This window comes from Carcharhinus amblyrhynchos, chromosome 25 (genome assembly GCF_965287045.1).
Source record: "Carcharhinus amblyrhynchos chromosome 25, sCarAmb.v2.hapA, whole genome shotgun sequence".
Taxonomy (NCBI): domain Eukaryota; kingdom Metazoa; phylum Chordata; class Chondrichthyes; order Carcharhiniformes; family Carcharhinidae; genus Carcharhinus; species Carcharhinus amblyrhynchos.
Window position 1 is genome coordinate 12918424 of NC_137348.1, and position 25465 is coordinate 12943888.

Genomic DNA, 25465 nt, shown 5'->3' on the forward strand with positions numbered 1-25465 from the left:
AAGTTTATTTATTAGTCACAAGGCGGTTTACATTAACACTGCAATGAAGCGACCGTGAAAATCCCCTAATCACCATACTCCTGTGCTTGTTTGGGTAACCGAGGGAGAATTTAGTATGGCTAACGCACCTAACCAGTATGTCTTTCAGACTGTGGGAGGAAAACGGAACACCCAGAGGAAACCCACGCAGACATGAGGAGAACGTGCAGACTCCGCACAGACAGTGACCCAAGCCAGGAATCAAACCCAGGTCCCTGGTACTGTAAAGCATCACTGCTAACCACTATGCCACCATGCTACCCCAAACAAATCCATTCTGGCAGCGGTGGGATCTCTTTTTATTAAATAGTGTGATGACTCAGGGAATTTCACAGCAACTTCATTGCAGTGTTAATGTAAACCTTACTTGTGACTAATAAATAAAGAACTTTAAGAAGAGGCTTGATAGGGTAGATGCTCAGAGGTTGCTTCAGCTGGTCAGGGAATCTAAAACATGGGAGCACAGCCCTGGGATCATTCAGGATCGAGATAATAAGAAACGTCTTCAGCATTGCGATCTTAGGAATTCTCTTCCCTAGAGGGTACATAAGAACATGAGAAATAGGAGCAGGAGTAGGTCATCCAGCCCTTCGAGCCTGCCCCGCCATTCAATAAGATCATGGCTGATCTGTCGTGTCTCAGTTCCACATTCCCGCCCTCTCCCCATAACCCTTAATCCCCTCGCTTATCAAAAACCCATCAACCCGCGTCTTAAAAATATTTAGCGAGGCAGCCTCCACCACTTCAACGGGCAGAGAATTCCAGAGATTCACCACCCTTTGAGTGAAGAAGTTCCTCCTCAACTCTGTTCTAAACCACCCCCCCTTTATCTTGAGGCTGTGCCCCCTAGTCCTATCCTTTGAGCGGGAAGAGTCTCTCCACCTCTATCCTATCCATCCCATTCATCATCTTATACGTCTCAATGAGATCTCCCCTCATTCTTCTAAACTCTAACAAGTACAAGCCTAGTTTATTCAGTCTCTCCTCATAGCTCAACCCCCTCAACTCCGGTATCAGCCTAGTAAACCTCCTCTGCACTCCCTCCAAGGCCAAAACATCCTTGCGTAAGTACGGCGCCCAAAACTGCACACAGTACTCCAGCTGCAGCCTCACAAATGCCCTATACAGCTGCAGCAAGACCTCCCTACTTTTATATTCAATCCCCCTCGCTATGAAGACCAGCATCCCATTAGCCTTCCTGACCACCTGCTGCACCTGCAGGCTGGGTTTTTGCAACTCATGCACAAGGACCCCGGAGGTCCCTCGGGGAGTGGATGCATCATTGTTGAATACATTCAAGGCTGGGATGGACAGATGTTTGGTCTCTTGGGGATCAAGGGATTAGGGGCAGTGGTTTGGAAAATGGAATTGAAGGCCAAGATCATTGTTGACAACAAACATTTTGAATAGCAGAGCAGGTTCAACAACCTTATAATATAAAGAATAGGGAGGTATAAGCCATTTTGCCCTTCAAGTCACTCCACCATTCGATACATTCATGGCTGATCTACTTCAACACCATTTTTCTGCACTATCCTCATTGCTAGGGATCAGAAACTCCAAGGTAAGTTATGAAGTGAGCTGTTAGAATGTAACCAGTAACAACTTTGTATCAGATGTAATGTGACCAATGGGAACAAGATGTAAGGGTTAGTTGACCAGCTGATTCATTACGAATACGGAACTATGTAGAATTGTGGACAGCTTGGAGTGGCCAAGGGTGAGGCCCCAAGTTTGGAGTAATGGTATTTCTTTTTTAAACCTTTTCTTTGAGAAGTTGGAATAAGTTTTGTTGTATTTTTATTAGCTGCATTTTGAAGAGTTTTTTCTGATGAAAGATCAGCCCTAGACCCAAACCTTTCCTTTTGGTTTTGGCACTAAGGTGAACAGAAGGTATTTTGCTCCAGATATAATTTAATTGACCTATTAGGATGCTTTTATCAAAGGAAAAATTTTATTGAAGAACATGGTTAGAATATAACAGGAGAATTAGCATAACTTTTACCAATTAAAATACTTATACACGACAAAGTATAATTTTTATTAATCTCTATATTTCACATGTAAGCAGTACCCCACAGACATAAATCTCTTTTTCAGAAGAAGTTAATACCAAAAAACAGATATGTTCATATGGATACTAAATTTCAGCCTTTTAACAGCTCGGGACAGAGATCCAGACAGACAACAGTCTTCTGATTCTCATACAAACAACCTCCAGAGAAAGATCCACCCCAAAACATTAGAATTTTGGAGAAAGAAATTTACTTCCTGGCAGATTGCAGGCTCCAACACCAGAGAGAGAAAGCAACCTCTCTCTAAAGATCCCAAGCAGCAGAATGAGCTCGCTTTTCCTATGTAAGCCTAGCTCTACCTAGTCATCTGATATTTCTGTCAATCAACCTAATCAAGATCTATTTGCAAAACCCCAGGGGAAAGCACTAAATGCAACAGAACAGTATTAGTCCAGATTAAAACAAACATTCCAGCAATTAGGAGCAACTGTGCTGCTGCAGTAACAGTACAGGGCTGCCAGATACAACCCCAGCAGCACTGGTGTTAGAACAGACTGTTTAAGAAAAATTCTGCACAAACATATGGCTCAAAACACATTTCTTAAAAGGCACAGTGTAATCACATTATGCCCCTTGCTGTTTTGAATGTGTGGAAATCCACTGACCTCACTTCAAACATATTCAATGACTGAGCCTCCACAACCCCGAGGCAGATGATTCATTACCCTCAGTGAAGAAATTCCTGATCTCAGTCCTAAATGGCCTGCCCCTTAACATGAGACTGTATACCCAGTCCACTAACTCACCCCCAATACCCACCAGCCAAAGGAAACATCTTTCCTGCATCTGTAAGAAGTTGGTATGTTTTAATTCTTCTAAACTCCAGAGAATAAAGGCTCAGTCTATTTAATCTTTTTCATAGCAGAATCATTCCAACCCAGGAATCAATTTATTGAACATTTGTTGCACTCCCTCTTTATCAAGTACATTTTTCTTTAAGCAAGGAGACCAAACTGCACAAAATACTCCAGGTACAGTCTAACCAAGACTTTATATGATTATATAAAAGACATCTTCACCCCAGTACTCAAATCCTTTTGTAATCAAGACCAACATACCATTTGCCTTCTTAATTGCTCATTGCATCCACGTCAACTTCCAATTACTGTGATGTTAGTGTGTCTCTAAGAAATGTTTTTTTTAAATCATGTTCTCGGCAGTTTGTAAGTAGGTTTTTTTGGTTTAATTGGGGCATCAGCTGGCTGCTTAGATACCTTTTTATTGTTGCTTAAATGGCATTTTGTTTCGTTATACTTTGAGTCTCAGATACTTTCTTGGATTTTCAATGATCTTGCATTGTTAGAGGAATTACAGATTCTGCTGACTAGCTGGAAGCAGTTCTGGTCTTCCTATAGTGAATATGTTTGATCTTATAGAATACATCCTCCTATACTGGAAACACCTCACTGCAGTAAGTTGCAATCAGGCTGGAATTGATTTCACTGTACAGTTGAGGCATTCTAAAAGCTGCCATTTACCAAAAAAAAAGAATTTTTCCTATTATGCTATTTTAAAAGGAGACTGCAGCTTGAACCTGATGCACATAGTACATTCCAGGGGCAGAGAACTGCAGAAGAAAACAAACATTTTCAATGAAGAATCTTGATATCAGTAATCAATCACAGTTTTCAAAATTTATGTCAGTGTGAAAGAATTACTCCCAAGCTGTCTTTCAAAAACTCTTTTCCAGTACGTTTATTAACAAAAGAGTTCACTAAGAAGAATCTTTAAAAATGTAATTACTGATTTTTGCATCCCAATTGAATAATTTGAGAAAGAATCTAACTGAATAATTTAAGAGCAAGAAGCTAAAGATAAGCAATGAATCTGATGATCATTAAATAGATGATGGCCGGCCCCAGGGAGCTTCCTCAAATTTGACATTACTTCAGAGAGTGAATTACGCTAAAGTTAACACACTCATTCAGTACACAGGAAAATATCCATCAAATACAGGCATGCAATTGTTCCATGAAGACAACTTGGGAGTTACATCTCCAAGAGATCATGACCACAAATCTGTGATAAATATCTTTTTCCCAGAAAAATTGCAAACCCACGTCAATTCCCAAATGAAGATAATTTCAAATCTTGACATTTTTATGATCAAAAAGGTAAAATATGGCACATTGATTCTGTACAAAAGACCACACACTAAACAATGAAATATGCCAATATCACTTGTCTCACTGGAAATACAGAAACTTGTAAAGTGCAAACAGTAGAAATCCAGTGATTTCTTTTTCTGAAACCACAGAACATACTCTATTTGGAAATTCTCACAGAATGCAGGGCACTCATACATCTGTAACATCGGATGGATTCACCCACTGCATGATAATATACACATTTGTTATTTGACAATAAACCCTAACTTGTACACAGTTCACACAGATACTTCTATTCCACTCAATCAGGATTAGGAAAATTGAAATTGTGGTTGCATACTGGTATTGTCACTGGACAATTAATCTAGAGACTCAGGGTAATACTCTGGGGACTCAGATTCAAAACTGGTGATGGTGAAATTCAAATTCAGTAAAAAATTTGGAATGTGTGTGTGTGTGTGTGTGTGTGTGTGTGTGGATTTCACACATGCATTCCCAATGCATGCATGTCTCCAGCGCAATCCAGACAATGCAGGAAACCTGCAGGAACACCAGGTGAGTAATTTTAATGTGATTCAAATATCATGTCCAGGCTGATTTCTCCAAGCCTGATAGCATCTCCCACCCTGCCAGTACAATTTCACTTCAATGGGGTTTAGAGTAGATCCCCACTTTCAGGGAACTAGCAGGAGGCCTTGCTGGAGTGAAGGGGAGGGCAGTCAGGGTCCCCAAGGGGGTTGGGCAGCAGGAGGTGATGCCTTCAGATGACTGTGAAACTACTGTCAATTATCATAAAAACACATGTGGTTCACTAAGGTATGTTAGGGAAGGAAATTGGCTATCCTTAGCTAGTCTGGCCTACATGTGACTCCAGACCCAGTGATGCGGTTGATTCTTAAATGACCCAACAACCCAAGCCATTCGAGGGCATTAAGGGCAGCCAATAAATGATGGCAGTGCCAGTGACACCCACATCCCATAGTAGTAGTAAAATAGAGAGAATTAAAAAAAGATCAGTGCCAGCCTGTCCCCCAGCACTGCCCAAGGGGCAAAGTGCCCTTGCACTGCCCAGCAGGGGTGTCCCACTGCCACTCTGCAGTCAGGATCGGTCATAAGAACATAAGAAATAGGAGCAGGCCATCAAGCCCCTCGAGCCTGCCCCGCCATTCAATAAGATCATGGCTGATCTGTCATGGCTCAGTTCCACCTTCCCGCCCTCTCCCCATAACCCTTAATCCCCTTGCCTATTAAAAACCTATCAACCCGCGTCTTAAATATACTTAGCGAGGCAGCCTCCACCACTTCAACGGGCAGAGAATTCCAGAGATTCACCACCCTTTGAGTGAAGAAGCTCCTCCTCAACTCCGTTCTAAACCGCCCCCCCTTTATCTTGAGGCTGTGCCCTCTAGTCCTACTGTCCTTTCTGAGCGGGAGGAGCCTCTCCACCTCTATCCTACCCATCCCATTCATCATCTTATATGTCTCAATGAGATCTCCCCTCATTCTTCTAAACTGTAACGAGTACAAGCCTAGTTTATTCAGCCTCTCCTCATAGTTCAACCCCCTCAACTCCGGTATCAGCCTAGTGAACCTCCTCTGCACTCCCGCCAAGGCCAAAATATCCTTGCGTAAGTGCGATGACCAAAACTGCACACAGTACTCCAGCTGCAGCCTCACCAGTGCCTTGTACAGTTGCAGCAAGACCTCCCTACTTTTATATTCAATCCCCCTCGCTATGAAGGCCAGCATCCCATTCGCCTTCCTGACCACCTGCTGCACCTGCAGGCTGGGTTTTTGCGACTCATGCACAAGGACCCCGAGGTCCCTCTGCACCGTTGCATGCCGCAGGTCGAGGCTGGAGAAAGGCCAGCAATTGGGGTGAGCATCTGCCAAGGTGGGGGAGATTGTCACTGCTTGGGGAGGTGACTGGGGGGGAGGCTAGCAATCAGGGAGCTTCAAGCCAAAGGGCACAGGCTGGCACTGTCAGGATGCCCATGCGCAGGAGCCACCACCCCCCTGCTGCCAGGCCCCCCATTTGGGGAGGGGGGGTGGAATGCAGCACAGCAAGGGCCCCAAGCTGGCCAGCAAATAGAAGGCTGACAGATTGAGGCCACTGTGCATGCAAAGAGGTCCAGAACTGTCAGACTCTTGTGAATAGGCCCCGCCCCTTGAGCTTTTAACAATATTCCTGATTATGACCTCTGCACTGCACAGTGTGGAGATTCGAGTCTAAACTGCCACTGAAAAAATAATTGTGATCTACACCATTTAGAACTTTTTGGGAGAATCGTCCCCTGAAAGTCAATGATGACTGTGAAACCACTGTCGATTATCATAAAAATCTATGTGGTTCACTAATGTATTTTGGTGAAGGAAATTGGCTATCCTTAGCTAGTCTGGCCTACATGTGACTCCAGGCCCAGAGTGATGTGGTTGATTCTTAAATGACCCAGCAACCCAAGCCATTCGAGGGCATTAAGGATAGCCAATAAATGATGACAGTGCCAGCGACACCCACATCCCATAAAAGTAGTAAAATAGAGGGAATTAAAAAAAGAGATGTGAGGTGGCAGTACCAATCAGAAGAAAATGTAGCACTGTTAAGAGCTGATGTTCTGGAGTTGGAAAATAAATAATAAATTTCATTAGAGTTCAGAAGTAAGGCTGAAGCACAGTATTCTACAGGCCTCCAAAATAGTGAGATATAATGGAGAAAATCTGTGGGAAGAATTACAGATGTGCAAGACTTGAGTGAGTGGCAATACTGGGAGACCTTTATCAAATTGATATTTGGGTAATTATATTAGAATAAAAAAGGAAGGGGGGGTACGAATTTCCAAAATACATTCAGGAAAACGTCTTTGACCAGCATGTTCTTGGTCTAACTAGGAAAGAGGTACTGGGGAGTGAGCTAGAGCAAGTGGACATGGTGTCTGGGGCTTGCTATTGGCTCTTCCCCTCCCAAAGTTCATCTCCTTGGCAATCTGATCTTATGTGCCTTGTGTCCAAGTGGAATGTTAGCTAGCCACCAGGCCCCATATCCATTCTTTCTTGGAATTAAGTGGACAGTTCAAACCACCTACAGAATCTGATGTTCCTAACGTCAGCCCTCGAGTCGTGGAGGCTAGCAGTCTACTACAGCCAACACAGATGTCACCTACAGATGTGAATGCCTTGCTTCCCAGTAAAACAACTTTGACCCCACTTCAACAATCAAGCCACCCAAGCTTCCTGTTAATTAGAAATGAACTAGGTCACAAGCCCTCCCCTTAATTTTACCCCAAACCAAAATCATAAAATTATTTATAACCAACTTCATTACTATTTTCATCTTATGGCCTCACTGTCTTTAAGAAGCTGATATTTGATCCAGAATTATCATTTAGCTTAACAATGATGAAAGACTCCTAGCTATCTTACAGAATCCCTATAGTGCAGAAGATGGCCATTTGGCCCGTCAAGCCTACACAGACAACAGTCCCACCCAGCCCCATAACCCTACATGTTTACCTTGCTGGTCCCTCTGACACTATGGGGCAATTTAACATGACCAATTCACCTAATCTGCACATCTTTGAATAGTCAATATGTTGCCTTGGTTTTCATGGTGAAGGACACTGGAACCAACCCAATAGTAACATGTATTGCAGAGGTTGTTCAAAAGAAGGAAATTAAAACAATCATAATCACCTAGTAAATTATTGGAATTAAAAGGCAGACAAGTGCCCAGGGCCTGAAGGTCTAAAGGAAGTGGAAGCAGAGATAGAGGCGTCATTGTTTATAATATTCCAAAATTCCGTGGATTCTGGAAGGATGCCACTGGATTGGAAAAAAGCTGAAGTAATGCTCCTGTTCCAAAGGGGAGAACGTGGGGAACTGGAGACCAGATAGTTTAATGTCTGTGGTTCTGAAATTGTTGGAATCCATTATTAAGGAAGTAGTAACAGGACATTAAAAGTCAAAACACAATCCACCAGGGTCAGCATGGTTTTATGAAGCGCAAGTCACGTTTGTCTAATTTGCTAGAATTCTTGAAAGATGCAACAAGCAAAGTGGATAATGGTGTGCATTAGCTAACCAACAAAACTCACCTGATGAAGGAGCAGCGCTCCGAAAGCTTGTGATTCCAAAAACTGGTTGGATTTTAACCTGGCATTGAGAGATTTCTTACTGTAACCAACAAAAAGCTGACAGAGTGGAGATAAATGGTATTTTTCTGGTTGGCAAGGTGTAACTAGTGGGATGCCACAGGGTGTGGTCCTCAGGCCACAACTATTTATAATCTCTATTAATGAAGTGGTTGCAATGATAGAATGTACTATAACCAAATTTGTAGATGCCACCAAAATAGGTGGGAAAGCAAGTTGCAATAAGAAGAAATTCACAAATGGATATGGATAGGTTAGGTGAATAGGTCAACAGTTGCAAATGGGGTTAAGTGTGAAGTTTTTCATTTTAGTTAGAAGAAAAAGTAGGCAACTTATCCAAATGGAGATAAACCTCAAAATTCTTTGCAAAGACACCCGAGTGTCTCGTGCATGAATCACAGAAAGTTAGTATGGAGCTGCAGCTGGTAATAAGGATTGCAAATAGAATTTTGACATTCACTAACAATGGAATAGAGAATAAAAGTAGGGAACTGCTGTTGCAATAGTATAGGGCATTGGTGCGACTGCACCTGGAGTACTGCACAGAGTTTTGGTCCCCTTACCAGAGGGAGCACATAACAGCATTAGAGGCCACTCAGAAGGCTCACAAGGTTGATTCCAGGGATACATGACTTGTCTTACGAGTGCGAGTGAGCAGGTCAAGCCTACGTTCGCTTTAGAATTTAGAAGACTGAGAGGAGATCTAATTGAGGCGTACAAGATGTTAAAGGGGATTGACAGGGTAGACAGAGTGAATGTTTCCCCTTATTGGGCATTCAAGAATGAGACGCCATAGCTTTAGGTTAAGAGGTGACCAATTTAAAACAGAAATAAGGAGAAATTACTTTGCTCAAACAGTCATGAAACTGTGAAATTCACTACTCCCTGAGTGCAATGGATGCCAGAACACTTAACAAATTTGAGTAGATAGATAGGTTTCTAATAAGTAGGATTTTTGGGAGAAGGCAGGAACGTGTAGATGAGACCAAGATGAGATCAACCATGACCGTATAGAATGGCAGAACAGGCTCGAGGGGCTGAATTGCCTACTCCTGCTCCTCGTTCTCATGCACAAAATTTCCTATTATTTGTTCGATGTTATCAACTGAAGTTGGACTCAATGAAATGTTCCAGTTTTTCATGGTCTGATAAGATTTGGATGTCTACTTTTCCATATGATTTGAAAAGCTGCAGAATGAATGGAATAGCAAGTTAATCACATATTAAAAAGGGCATGGGAAGGAAAGATTCTATTTTGCTGGTGCTAGTACTGGAGCAGGAATGATCTGTACTGCTGGGAGCAGCTCTGTGTTACCTGGTGTAGGAAAGATGTTTTCTACTAACAGTCCAATTTATCCCAAGTCAAGGAAAGGGATTTGGTGAAAATAACTTTTGTCTAAAAGTAAAAGAAACAGATGAGAATAAAAGGTCAGTCCAAGATAAGGAACAAGGACAACATAAACAATCTGGGAACAACCATAAAACAGAAATATAACAGCATATAAAAAAAAAATCAGATAAAAGGGACTATGAAGGATAAATTAAACTAGCCATATAATAACATACACAGTATCCAAAATAAAACAGGGGAACTGGAATGAGAAATCCATTGCAAGAATCAGGATGGACAAATGGCTACAAATAACTAGACTGGGCAGGTAATCAAATATGGAAGGATCAGGAACATAAGAAATAGGAGCAGGAGTTGGCCAACCAGCCCTTCGAGCCTGCCCCGCCATTCAATAAGATCATGGCTGATCTGTCGTGGCTCAGTTCCACATTCCCGCCCTCTCCCCATAACCCTTAATCCCCTCTCTCATCAAAAACCCATCAACCCGCGTCTTAAAAATATTTAGCGAGGCAGCCTCCACCACTTCAACGGGCAGAGAATTCCAGAGATTCACCACCCTTTGAGTGAAGAAGTTCCTCCTCAACTCCGTTCTAAACCACCCCCCCTTTATCTTGAGGCTATGCCCCTTAGTCTTACTATCCTTTGAGCGGGAAGAGTCTCTCCACCTCTATCCTATCCATCCCATTCATCATCTTATACGTCTCAATGAGATCTCCCCTCATTCTTCTAAACTCTAACGAGTACAAGCCTAGTTTATTCAGCCTCTCCTCATAGCTCAACCCCCTCAACTCCAGCATCAGCCTAGTAAACCTCCTCTGCACTCCCTCCAAGGCTAAAATATCCTTGCGTAAGTACGGCGCCCAAAACTGCACACAGTACTCCAGCTGCGGCCTCACCAGTGCCCTATACAGCCGCAGCAAGACCTCCCTACTTTTATATTCAATCCCCCTCGCGATGAAGGCCAGCATCCCATTCGCCTTCCTGACCACCTGCTGCACCTGCAAGCTGGGTTTTTGCGACTCATGCACAAGGACCCCGAGGTCCCTTTGCACCGTCGCCTGCTGCAGTTTTTCTCCACGCAAGTAATAATCCTTCCTACCATTATTCCTACCAAAGTGGACCACCTCGCACTTACCAACATTAAATTCCATTTGCCATTTCCTGGCCCATTCGCCCAGCCTATCTAGATCCTTCTGTTGACTCTCCCCACCCTCCGCACAATTTGCCTTTCCACCAATTTTGGTGTCATCAGCAAATTTCGACACCCTACACTCGGTTCCCTCCTCCAAATCATCTATATAAATGGTAAATAGCTGAGGCCCCAGCACTGACCCCTGGGGCACTCCACTAGTCACCATCCGCCAATCCAAATAGCACCCATTGACCCCCACTCTCTGCCTCCTATTTGACAACCAGTCCTCTATCCACACTAACACCCTACCCCCAACTCCATGCCCCCTGACCTTCTGTAATAACCTCTTGTGAGGTACCTTGTCAAACGCCTTCTGAAAATCCAGAAAGACCACATCCACCGGCTCTCCTCTATCCACCGCCCTAGACACATACTCATAGAACTCCAGTAAATTTGTCAGACACGACTTCCCTTTAACGAAACCGTGCTGCGTCTGCTCTATCAAGCAGTTCTCCTCAAGATGCCTCGCTATTTCCTCCTTGATGACGGATTCTAACATTTTACCTACAACAGACGTTAAACTAACAGGCCTATAATTCCCCGCCTTTTGCCTGCCACCCTTCTTAAACAACGGCGTAACATTAGCCGCTTTCCAATCTTCCGGCACTTCCCCGGAATCCAGCGACGTCTGGAAAATAACCACCAAGGCATCCACCATCACCTCCGCCATTTCTTTCAGGACCCTCGGATGCATTCCATCTGGTCCTGGGGACTTGTCCACAATCAGCCCCTCCAGTCTGTCGAGCACCACCTCTCTAGTAACAGTAATGTCATCAAGACCCTCCAGTCCTACCACCTTTCCATCTCTAACATCCGGCAAATTATTCACGTCCTCTTCTGTGAAGACCGAAACAAAAAAGTTATTCAAGACCTCCGCCATATCCCCATCCCCTACCACTAAGTCCCCCTTCTCATCCTCTAAGGGACCAACGTTCACCCTAGCCAGCCTCTTCCTTTTTATATATTTATAAAAACTCTTGCTATCTTTTTTATATTAAGCGCTAGCCCAGCTTCATAGTTTCTCCTACCCTTCTTTATCAACTTCTTTGTCAATCTTTGTTGACATTTAAACCTCTCCCAATCCTCTTCTCGCCCACTACTCTTAGCTACTCTAAACGCCTCCGCTTTTAATTTAACACTTTCCTTCACCTCCTTCGTTATCCACGGCTTATTACCTCTCCTCCTACAGTCCTTTTTGACCATCGGAATAAATTTCCGCTGAGCACCAAGAAAGATCTCCTTAAAGATCCTCCACTGCTCCTCAGCAGACCTACCTTCCAATGCGCTCCCCCAGTTCACATTCGCCAATTCTTCTCTCATCCTACCGTACTCCCCTCTGTTCAAACAAAGGACGCGTGTCTGGGAACCCACTTTCTCCTCCTCCATCCGCACCAGAAACTCCACCATACAATGATCACTCTCCCCAAGAGGATCCTTCACCGCAAGTTCCCTAATTCTACCCGCCTCATTACATAGCACCAGATCCAAGATAGCTCGCTCCCTCGTCGGCTCCAACACATACTGTTCGAGGAAACTATCCCGGCAGCATTCCAAGAACTCCTCCTCGAGCCCACCGCGTCCAACATGGGTCGACCAATCAATATGCAGATTGAAATCCCCCATAACTACGGCCGTCCCATTCCTGCACGCCGCACTTATTTGCACGTTAACAGCCCGCCCCACCTCCAGATCATTATTGGGGGGCCTATAGACGACACCCACCAGCGTCTTCCTCCCTTTGCTATTCCTAATCTCTACCCACAACGATTCCACCTTCTGCTCCTTGGCTCCATTATCATCCAATATCATCAGAAAAGGATGGGGGCTAATAGTGATAACAGTGACAGCAGAAAAAGAGACAGTACTAATAAAGTTAGAAAGAATCTATATGGTTTGGATATAAAACGTAGAAGTGACACTATCACAGGAATACTACAACCCTCCAAATAATGGAGGGATGGTATAGAAAGAAATATGTAAACCATGAACAACAACCGTGGGTGATTTTAACCAACCCAAATAAACTAACAAGAGGTGGTATTGAATGGGTTACAAAGAATGATTTTTTTTTTTACAATGACTGCAGCACCTCCTTCTTATTTACTATGTAAAGAGTCCAATAAAAATTAAACACTACTGAATCGAGTAATAGAAAATGAACTGGGGCATAAGACAATTAAGTATAGGGGAATATCTAGACAGTAATAATCACAACATAACAAGATTTGAAATAAAGACTGAAATGGGCTTAAGCAGGACAAAAGATGAAACTATTATTTGGAAATAAGTGCTAATTGAGGGGACAAGAACAGAACTAGGGGGAGTAAACTGAATAGATTTACCAAAGAAATAGAACAGCAGTGGTACACGTTTCAAATGATGATCAAGTGTCCAGAAGAAACATATCTTACTAAAAAGAACAAACTAGGCAGTTTGGACAAAAAGAAATGTGGTGAAAAGATATATACTAAAGACATGAACAAAGCAGGAGGATAGCCAAGAGAAAACAGTTTAGGAAAGAAGTAAAACAAAAGTTAAAGGCGGCAAAGGCCAACAACAAATTAAATGTCAAGAAAATCAACCTAGACACACAAATAAAATAAATTTTAGTGTAGGGCAACTAAGAGATAGATATGATAAGCTATCATAAAATAGTAGCTCTGTGGAAGGTGCCAAAAGAGATAAAAGAATGAAACCAGGTTATATCTATCAGAAAGAATGGAACAATCCGGGGTTCATTTATCACAGAGAATGATGAGGGATAATCTGATTGAGGTTTTGAAGATAACAAAAGGCCCTGGTAGGGCAGCTATCAAAAATTTATTTCTACTTGCAGGGCATATCAAAACAAGAATCCATAAACATAAGATAGTCACTAATAAGTCTAGTAGGGAGTTCAGTGTAACTCAATGCATTTAAAGGGAAATTAGTGGTTAAAGGAGGGAAAAAGCAATAGAGGGATATGCTAATGGGGTTACAGGAAGAAGGGTGGGATGAGGCTTGTGTGCAGCAAAAATCATTAAGCCAAAAAAGTATACCCCTAAGCTTCCAGTGGATGTCATTAAATACTCCACCTTGCTCTCTCACCGAGATCTGTCCTTGGCCTGCTGCACTGTTCCAATGAAGCTCAATGTAAACTAGGATCAGCACCTCACCTTTCACTTCAGCACTTCACAGCCTTCCATAATCAGAGGTCAACAATATCAGACAGTAAACTCTGTTCCCTTGTTTTGATTCCTTTTCTTTCCAAATAGTAATATACCTGTTCTTTCCTTCCTCCATCAATATACCCTTTGACCCTGTAAGACTAACTCCTGCCATTCAATCTCCTGTCTTCTACCTTATCATTAGACCTTCCTGTTGTCCCTGTCCCACCTACCCCACATGCAAAGCTTTTCTAACATTTCCTAGTTCAGATGAATAGTCAATAGCCTGAACATTAAATTGTTTCTCTCTCCAAAGATGGTGCCACATCTGAGTATTTCCAGCATTTTCTGCTCCTATTTCATAATAGCAGGATCCACAGCATTCTTCTTTTGATATCCATTTTACCAGCTAACAGGACTATAAATATGACATTCAATTTATTTTTTGGAGTCTCAATTTGTATGTTTCTACACCAACAGGTGCCTGAAGAATTGACAGGATCAATAAAAAGAAAGACAGCTGAACCTTCTCCTCTTTCCTTTAGAAAAGGCCAACCACAGTCTCTAGTTCCTGGACAATGCAAGGATCGAATCTTTCATTCAGATAATAGCTTCGTAAGATAGCTCACAACTCATTTCATAAGGATGGTGACATGGCAAATACAATTTATATAATTTAGTACTGCTACTTTGCTGGTCCATCAGTCCTTAAATCTATCATTGAATTGCTCCAAAATGATTTGAGTCCTTATGTTTTTAATGTGTACGCATGTGAAAGCGAGAATTAAAAATGATCAGTGAACTTCAAAAATATGCTGTCTTTCTTGTTAACAGTAATGTTCTCCCCACTTCAGTCTTGCACTGAACAGGTCAAAAAGACAATCAATATGAAAATGATGTGTCTTATGGAAGGACATAGGGACACAATGCAAGCTTATATTGAAAAACAAATTCTGAATGCAATATCAGTGACAAGCTTTCTACTCAAGATTAATCCTATTTTTTGTGCCTTGTGGATAGTAGCTTAGCGCAAATAATTTTCTAAACAAAGGCTACTCCACCATCAAAAAAAATTTAGTGCGTTTCAGGGATCAGAAGATAAAATGCTAAGAAACAGGAGTAGGCCATTCAACTTCTCAAGCCTGCTCCACCAGTCATTAAGATCAATGCTTATGTGGCCTTAATTTCACTTTCCTACAAGCTCCCCATAATACCCGACTCTCGAGCTGATCAAAAATCTGTAATTCAGCCTCGAATATATTCAATAACCTGACCACCGTCGCTCTCGGTGGAAGAGAATTCAAAAGGCTACAGATTCTCAAAATAAATTGCTCAGCTCGCTCTTAAATGGGACAGCCCTTATTTTTAATCTGTGCCTCAAAACATTTTCTCAGCATTTATGCTGTCATACCCCCTCAGATAAGTTTTAATAAGATCACCTCTCATTCTTCTAAACTCCAGTGAGTATGGGCCCAACCTGCTCAACCTTTCCTCGCAAGATAACCCCTGCACATCAGGAAGCAGCCTTGTGAACTTTGTGAACTGCTTCCAATGCAATAAGTCTCCTCTTAGTTTGTACACAATACTCAAGTGTGGTCTCACAAATGTCCTGTACAGTTATACCAAGACTTACACTCCATTCTCAACATTCAATTTGGCTTCCTAATTATTTACTGTACCCAAATACTAACTTTGTGATGCATCTAAAAAGGAAACTCAGATCTGTATTGCAGCCTCTCTTCAGTTAAATAGTATTTTCCTTTTCCATTATTGCCGCTAAAGTGGACCACCTCACATTTTCCACCTGCCAAAGATCCGTTCACTCATTTAACTTCAATATCTCCTTGCAGATTTATAAAATCCCTACAGTGAAGAAGGCCATTCAGCCTATTGAGTTGGCACTGACACTAACCAACCCAGGCCCTTTCCCTTGTAATCCCATGTATTCACCCTGCTAATCTCCCTAACACAAAGGGGCAATTTACCATGGCCAATCCACGTAACACGTACGTCTTTGGAGTGCAGAAGGAAACTGACGCTGATACAAAGAATATGCAAACTCCACACAATCACCTAAGACTGAAATTAAACTCGGGTTCCTCACGCTGAGGCAGCACTGCTAACCACTGTGCCATGGTGCTGATTCTTTGCATCCTTCTCACAACTTGCTTTCCTACCTATTTCAAACATGGCTACATTACAGTTGGATTTTAATGACAACAAATAGTAGATCTCTGAGCAGCCCCAGCCTAGTGATAATGATCAGACGCTTGGCCATTATAAATGATCATGTATATAAAGCTTTGCAGGTGACACAGACAATCAGCATCTTTCAGAAAATAAAATCCAGCCTCCCTCCCCATCAACACACAATTTTCATATATCCCAGACACAACCAAACAGAGGGTCTTTCGCAGATTAATATTTCTGCCCTTGAACACTGACAAACATCTTGCATGGAAAGACTCTCAAATTTCTTCTTACGAATCTCAGTTTTTGTCAATGAGAGGAAGTGTAGCCAAATTAGATTTGTGCCCTTGAAATGTCCCCTTCTGGGATGAGTCAATAAACTCAATTTCACTGCTCAAGAACAGGAAGCTTTAGACCACACATGAATAATTTCTGAGCAAGGCTCATGCATTTACTCATGTGTTCACTAACATGTGAACAATCAGAGAGGGGGAAATGCCCTTATCCCAACTCATCAAATATGTATGAAGTAAGCGTGCTGGGCTGGAAATTAAAAATTAAAGACATTGCTGTGCAAAGTGCTTTCAAACATCAACACAAATTAATATATACCAAAAGAAGCAAGCATCTGACCTGGAAACAAGGTTATTGCGAAGATCAATTTAATAAAATTAGAATGTTAATATTAACAGCTATCAGCTTGGAGCAAATGGTTGGTTGTTAACTCAGCTGAAGCTGGTCTGAGGAAAAAAGTGTAGTGGCAACAATCGTATATGACAGGCTAAAAGGCACAAAGTGGTATTATGCTTAAATCTCAAAAATGTACATGCGCCTACAATATTTGTTGCAGTGATTACTTTTGTTCTAAATTCTGCTGTCAACTGAAACCTGTTAGTAGTTTAGGGAACAGTCACAAGTAGTGTGTATGGCCCAAAATGGCTTTGCTCTCCAGCTAATCAGAGTTCAAACACAATTTTGCATGACAATTAGATGTCACTATTGGTCAAAATTATTGCTGAACCATCAAGTTAACAACCTGAATGCAAGGTTATAGCTGCTTCTGCACATAAAAATGGTGCCATGTGTCACAATGTTAGAAATGCCTCTCAGAATAAAACCAGGTTTTACTTCGAAAAAGGTGATGCTCGCTGGGGGCTTGCATGTAAGAGCTGCATTTTCCCTCCCCGCATCGGAGATGCTTCTGGGCAGGCAGAGAATCCAGAAGGGAAGAATGAAAACTGGTTTTTGTACTTAACTACAGTGTCACAATAAAACAGTTACGAATCAGAATGTCTTCTGCTGTCTAATTCAGTAAATAGATATTCACCATGTGTGTCATTAGGACAATTACATACACAGAAAACAGACCACTCAGCTAAAATGGTCTGCGCTATTATTTATGTTCTACATAAGCCCCTATTTCCCCAAACCTACTTCATCTAACCATGTATAAATATGCTGCTACTCCTTTCTCCCTCATGCACTTATGGAACTTCCCTTAAATGCATAAGTGCTACGCATCTCAACGATAACTTCAGTTTAGTTTTCATCCCTGGAAATCTATTTTGCACCTACTCCATTGCTTCTAGATCTTTTTGCAATTAACAACATCGGTACCTGCTACAAATTGTGGTGTGAAATTATATCTTATGACTCTAGAATCCATTGTTCATGTAAATAAGTGATACCTTGCTCTGGATCTGCTTGCTCCTGTCATATTCTACCTTACAGCATCATCAAAAAGGACTTGTACATCCTCTCATATCTCTACAAACAGCATCAAGGAAGCCAGTAGTCAAGAGTGACAATGACTTTTCATTTCAGCTCAACAGCTTCAGCTTCTTCTCCCCACACCTCCCCCCCCGCCAACACCTTCTCTTCAGCAACCGTCAAACTATCCAGTTAATCCCTCTCAACTCACACTAATGGAGAGATTGCTCAACACACACAGTTTGCATCCAGCTATCTGTTACCTACTAATGCTATGACATTTCCTCATTAAGAAAATATTCCAATAACATTCAGCTAGTTTAGCTAAGCCATAGACGCCTGAAGATACGAGAGTTAACCCTACTTAGGTGCAGAATTATCCGTTCTCATCAGATATCTGTAATGATCCCTATCGAGACTGGTGACGTTTAAAAAGAAATTCAAAGACGGGGTTGATGTGAAGCATGGGAGTAGTTGCATTTGTGAACTGTGGCACTACTCAGCTCTTAAGATCCCCACTGAATTCTGGTGAAGGGGAGCCAGGCTAAGTCAAGAAAATCCTTGTTTGATCAAGGTGGTCGGAGATGGCTGGGTGGGACTCAGTTCGCACTAACGATTCCAATGGTGAGTGGGTTTTTCAGGACACAGTTGATTAACCCATGGATATCAAGTCTTGTTAGGCTGGTCTTCAAATTGATTTAGCTCCACAGCAGTGGCAGTGGTGACTTGAAATACTTGGCGGGCATATTATTTGATTGTGAGGGTTTCTCTGATGTGGGGAAATGGGTTGAATCATGTTCATAGCAGAGCTTAAATGGCACTTCTGGGGTACCTAGAGAAAAGAATAATTTGCCTTGTCCAATAAACAGAGTGATGTGAATATTCTTGGCTTGTTGGTCCTTATTTTAGGATGTCATTGAGCAGGTTAGGGCAGTAGTGACTACATTTGTCCAGGTCAGGTGGAGGGTATATTGGACAGGGGAGTAGATTGTCCTCTCCCAAGATGTTCCCTTATGGAAATTTCTGGACAGCTCTCTCCGTTGAGACCGTGTATTGGTCCTGTTGGGCTGGGCAGCGGCAGGGGGGGCGGCGGACAGCAGTACACTGTTCCTGCATCCTTCCTGCGAAAGTGTAAGCTGAAAGACTACAGCTGGCATCTATTTGGTAATTCAGATCTCTCTCTTTGGAGCTTCTTTTCTTTACTTAGAAAATTGCAGTGTTGATAAAGGCACCGATTTGTTATATTTAATCCTAGAGAGTTTCTTTATCTTGTCAGGAGGAGGAAGGCTGTATGTGTCCTCAAAACACCCCACGGTGATGGGTGCCTTGACAATTCTTGTCCTGCAACAGTAGGGGTCTTTAGTGGAATACGGTTTAAATTCTTCGGTGATGAGACAGCCTGATTGGTGCCTTTGATATAGCTGGAGATAAGTGTGGTCGGATGTGTTATGAGCCTAGATGAGGGATATGAATCCTGGACTTGTTTCCTGTACACAAGAGCTGACGTGTCACATCTTGTCCTAATAGCAATACCCTGATGTTCCCTTTTTATTGCATGGAGGTCTGAGATGCTGAGTTAGACATTGATTTCTTGACTATCACCCCATGAAGGATGTTATATATTGTACAGTTTTATTACCCTCTCTGAAGCAGCGTGTGCACCATGGGACCATGTGCTCATGGTTTTACCCATTTGACATTTTCATCTGGAACTGCTGGCAATTTGCTTTCAGGGAGAATCAGTGCAGTGACCTCTCAGCAATGAAGTGAAAACATGAGGCTCATGGAAGCAGATGCTACACAAAGTATCACAGAATCATAGAAACTCTACAGTGCAGGAGGAGGCCATTAATTCTGCACCGACAATAATCCCACCTTGGGCTTACCCCCACCACCTCACATTTACTCCACTAATCCTTCTAACCTACATATCCCAGGGCACTAAGGGGCAATTTAGCATAGCCAATCAACCTAACCCACACATTTTTGAAGTGTGGGAGGAAACCGGAGCATGTGGAGGAAACCCATGCAGACACAGGGAGAATGTGTAAACTCCACACAATGACCCAAGCCAGGAATCAAACCCAGGTCCTTGGGGCTGTGAGGCAGCAGTGCTAACAACTGTGCCACCGTATCCTGCTCAGATTTTTGGAGATCACGATAAAGATTAATTAGTAAATGATCTGCTTATGACATGAAATATAATCCTAAAAAGCTGAAATGGCACAGCATTTATTTATTTTACAGGTGTTCATGAGTCACATATTCCAATTCTGTGTGAACTTCCCATTTTCCACACTGCCATCCACTGCCATTGTTCTGAACTGCATGCCGAATTTTGAACCAGAACAGGCTTTGTATTTAACATTACCATGACAGGCAGTTAACACTAAATGCCAATTGCATCACTGCCCCACAGGCATTAGAAGTCCACATTTCTCTGCACGATTTGCTTGGTCCACGTGAAATTCCAACTTGAGCTTCAGATTTCAGACAGAAAAGCAAACCTACGTAAAAGAAACCCCTCACAGACATTAACATTTAGCGGCCAGTTTGAGGCAGGTTTCAAGGTGCTTTGTCACAGCTGCATGATAAATTTTTGTTTTAAGTGTTTCTAGCTGAAAGAAAGAAAATTAGAAGTAAAGAGATTCTTTAGTTCTGTGGTATTTTGTATTTCAGGGGAATATTGAAGCATTTGTTCACTCATTTTTTGCTATTTCAGATTTTGTTTTTAGTTTGTTATTGAAATTCAAATCTCCAAGCCTTTAAAAATTCCAGAACACCGCATAATAATAGAGCTAGGTTGTTTCAATCACTGCAAATCAGGGGACAGGATAACAAAATAGTATTCATTTCATTGCATAGTATATACTCTTACTCCCATATGAGCAACATCAGATTCACTTTTCGCCTTAAAGATAGATACACAATTTAACACAGCAAGCAGTTACATTTCCACCTTCAGTGAGGTTCTCCAACCACTATACTTAGATCAAAACAAATTGGATTTATCAGACACACATCAGGACTAAAGTTTAAGCTCATATGCATAATGCAGGAGCTACTCAGGCTACACTAAGTCCTATTGATTTTAACAAAATAATTGTGTGGGAAATGCAGCTGAAATTGACCAGACTCGAACAACAGTTTTTGAAAATTGTGAAAAGTCAATTAAGCAGATTTTAATGTCAATATCTCAGCAACAAATGGACTGCAAAGGTTGCTCTTCCTTCTCCCACCCACAAAAATACATATCAGTACTACAAAATCTAACTTTGTTACACTTAGTGAAAGAGCTTAAAATGATCTGATGGGTTTCTTTCAGTCCTCTTTCAATAGAAAAGAAGGGGCTGCACATAAATATTTTTTTAACTCATAGTAAAATTGCATTCTCTGATACTGGTTTAACCAGTTATGGATTAAACCAAATTATCAATTTTTTTTTAAAAACAGAACCATAGATAATACTGTACCTGCACTGCATTCATTTAGTTCAAAATTAGTTTCTAAATTGAGAAACAATTATCCATTGTGGTATGACTGAACAACTGATGAACCCAAACCAACATATTATAAATTGTGGAGAGACAGTAGAGTTAATGTTTTGATTCCGGATGACTCTTTGTCTAACAAAAAGGTATTCCAAATTCAAAACATTATCTCTGTTTTCTTTACACAGACGCTGAGATTTTCCAGCACTTTTTATTTTTGTTTCAGATCCCAGCATCCACAATAATTTGTTTTTATATTGTAAATTGTGTTACTTCCATTTAGTTCAACTAATTTTTAATCTGATATGATCCATGTAGCATTTCCTGTATATGCAACAGAAGCTTGCATTTGTATAGCATCTGTATTGTAGGGAAACGGTCCAAGGCACTTTACAGTAGTATTATGAAACAAATTTTGACAGCCTCATAAGGAGATACACAAAGCAGTACAAAATGTCGTTTAGAAACTGAATATTAACACTAACTCCTGGTGTTGACTAGAAAAGCATTAGGGGAACAGTTGTGCATGACTCAGTCTGTACTGCAAATCTATTCCTGATGCCTTTCTACTGGCAGGTGGCAGAGTTACAGTGATCTTGAAATATTGTGGAGCTGTCTTTAGACTAAGTACTACCTTTTCTGCTTTATTTGAACAAGTCTATTCACTTACTAAGGACCATCACAGAGCTAATGTAATGGCCTGATTAGTGACTAGGTGGAGTTATATAACCCAGTCTTCATGTTTCGTTAGCAGACAATGCGAGCCATTGTTTTAAGAAGTTGGATAAGTACAGGGATTTAAGCTGGACAAGTGCAGAGATTTCCTACATGGCCTAGCCAGATAAATTGGGTTAATTGGGGCTCAAAACCTGACTCTTAATGCCAGAGTCATGATTTTGAGCCCCACATTGAATGAGAATGGTAATTCTTTACTTAAATATTTTAAGGATTTTTTTTCTTTTTTAAAAAATACATGCTGCTGGAGGAAAATAACTACCTGTCACTCCCAGGCATCTTGCATTAACTGTTGGAAAAACTATATTCTTCATTTAATAATTCAGAAGCCTTTAATTTGATTAAAACTATGCACCAAAAATAAAGACCGTCATAATCAGCTACATTTGCAACACTGAAGATAGATAGCAGAACACACCATTACTAAGGAAACATGTTCAAGTTCTTCGCGATTCATTGGATATATTCTCACTTTTGGCTGGACATGGGAACTCAAAATCGAAAAGTTTATGATGACAAAATCTGAAGGTAAAGCAATGTTGAAACAAGATGCTAAGAAGATTTACATTTTGTTTTGCCATTACAAGAAGCTGACGATTGAAATGGTTGTTCTGTTTTCCCTATTAACTGATTTTACTGTAAAGGAAAATTTGCAGTTTTGCAAAATAAATGCATAATTGATAGCAGAAAGCACAGCCACACTCTCACCTCAAACTGTCTACTTTGCACAAAGCTTTTTAAAATGTGTTGTAAAAGTTCTATGAAATTCTAAAATTAAGCTATTAAAAGAAATAGAGATAGTCAATGGGCCACCATTACTATTCTGGCTGGTGACAGAATTGACCAAAGTAAAGTATTAATATTGCTATTCCACCTACCTTGTTGGACCACTTGTATGCCTGCAAAAGCTGGCTGTATAGGGGGGTTTTATCCTGCACTGGATCAAGGCTCAATAAACCACTGTTGTGGAGCGGGTGACTCTCGGATGGTCGTCCCACCAGGTTACTGAGACGTTCCAACTCACTAAAAACCAAAAGCAACAGCAGCCATTAGTTATAAACTCTAATGATTCAAAATGCATACAAGGTCATTCTTATTTCAATAAATCTATTCAGAAAAAGTTTAAAAACTCTCACCAAATTAACTGATTATTAAATTAAAATCAGATCAACTGATGTTTGGACTATGGTGGGTTGTCAAATGTCATAGAATCCCTACAGTACAGAAGAACACCATTTGGCCCATTGGGTCAGCACCTTCCTACCCAGGCTCTACCCCAGTAACTAGACGTATTTACCTAGCTTTTCCTCCTAACCGACATGCTGGGACACTAAGAGTCAATTTAGCTTGGCCAATCCACATAGCCTGCACATCTTTGGACTGTGGGAGGAAACCAGAGTACCCAGAGGAAACCTACCAGACATAGGGAGAATGTGCAAACTCCACGCAGTCCCTCAAGACTGGAACTGAACCTGAGTCTTTGGCGCTATGAGGCAGCAGTGCTAACCAATATGCCACCCATACATCAATTTCTTCTTTGCTATGGATGCATAGAGCATTGTTGCATTAATAAAATGTATTCACAATTATATGCTATAAACTTTTATCATAAAATAGCACATCTCCTGACTGACGGTGCTTAACAGTTCATTTTCTAATATTGATGCTATCACATCGACTGTTCAAAGCACCTCTGGTAGGCAATCCATGCTGAAATAATACAACACTTTCCACATTCTGAACCTCATTTCAACAGCAAGCAAGTCAGCAGGAGTTTTCAACCTTTTTGCCTATAAGGTTATCCCTCCAGTGTTGTAAACAAATGCATGGCCAATCCACGTAACCTGCACATCTGTGGACACTAAGGGAAACTTTGTACACAAATACTTTTCCTGTATTAAAAAGTTATACAATGAAACGTATATTTCTTTTATTTTACTCAGTATAAATCTAGTTGCTTGCACCAGATCAGAGTTTAGGGATGGGGAGTAGTGATGCATTGTTGTTGTGAGGCTTCTTATCCCTGCCTGAGTGACGAACTTCAGTTACAGGCTGCATCAAATGATCGTGGTTCTTAAGTGCATTTAAAAATTCATTAGGGAAGCGTAGGCGGATTGCGCAAAGCCCACATTTGCCATCTACTCTGGTTATTTTTGGCAGAACTCTTGGATCCTTCTCAGTTCCTTAGACCCACAGGCACATGTTGAGAGCCCAGAGTCCTATCCATCACGTAAACCAGCCTCCAATCCATTGACGCCATCTATACTTCTCGCTGCCTTGGAAAAGCAGTCAGCGTAATCAAGGACATAACACACCCCAACATACTCTCTTCCACCTTCTTCCATCAGGAAAAAGTACTAAAGTCTGAGAACACATACCAACTAACTCAAGAACAGCTTCTTCCCTGCTGTCAGACTTTTGAATGGACCCATCATATATTAAGCCAATCTTTCTCTTCACCCTGTGACTGCAACACTACATTCTGCACCGTATTCTTTCTTCGCCACTGTGTACTCTATAAAGGGAATGTTTTGTCTGTATAGCGTGCAAGAAACAAATACTTTTCACTGTAGCCCAATACATGTAAAAATAATAAAATCAAATTCTGCTCACCTATCACCCTGTGCTCACTGACCTGCATTGGTTGTCAATTTTCCAATACCTCAAATTTAAAATTCTCATCCTTGTTGCTTAAGTCCTTCCAGGATGTGATGATGCCAGCATTGGACTGGGGTGGGCACAGTAAGAAGTCTCAGAACACTAGGTTAAAGTCCAACAGGTTTATTTTGGTAGTATGAGTTTTCAGAGTGCTACTCAGGTGTCTTCATCAGGTGAGGAAGGAGCAGCGCTCCGAAAGCTCTTGCTACCAAATAAATCCTTCTGGGGTCTTGCCCATCCCTATCGCCAACATTTTGCAGCTTTTCAACCCAACGAGTACTGTGTTTCTCCAACACTGTCCTTGTGTGCATCCCTGTTCCCCATACCATCTACAGAGTTAGTGGATGGCAGATGTGAGTGGGTGGATTTAGGGAACAAAGTGATTTAACCACAAGGGTGAGAATTTTAAACAAAGGCATTGGGAATCTAGGAGTCAATTTAAATCAGAAAGGACAGAGCTGATAGGTGAGCAGAAATTGGTGGGCATCAGATACAGACAGAAAAGTTGTAGATGAGCTGCAGTAGATAATTAAACAAAGTTTCTCTTATCATGCAAGATCACTCTACCCAAAAGTATGTTATGAGAAAGACAAAATGGAACCTAACAGGCATAAAGATTGAG

At 41.5% G+C, this 25465-nt stretch overlaps 1 protein-coding gene across 1 annotated transcript in view; it reads right to left on the reverse strand.

Annotated features, from left to right (window-relative positions):
- med27 (mediator complex subunit 27) overlaps positions 1 to 25465 on the reverse strand; it is a 273176-nt gene that overhangs the window by 236754 nt on the left and 10957 nt on the right. Inside the window, exon 2 of the mRNA XM_080212045.1 lies at positions 23064 to 23208. Within this exon, the coding sequence (XP_080068171.1) occupies positions 23064 to 23208 (145 nt within the window). The remainder of the gene's footprint in view (positions 1 to 23063; positions 23209 to 25465) is intronic.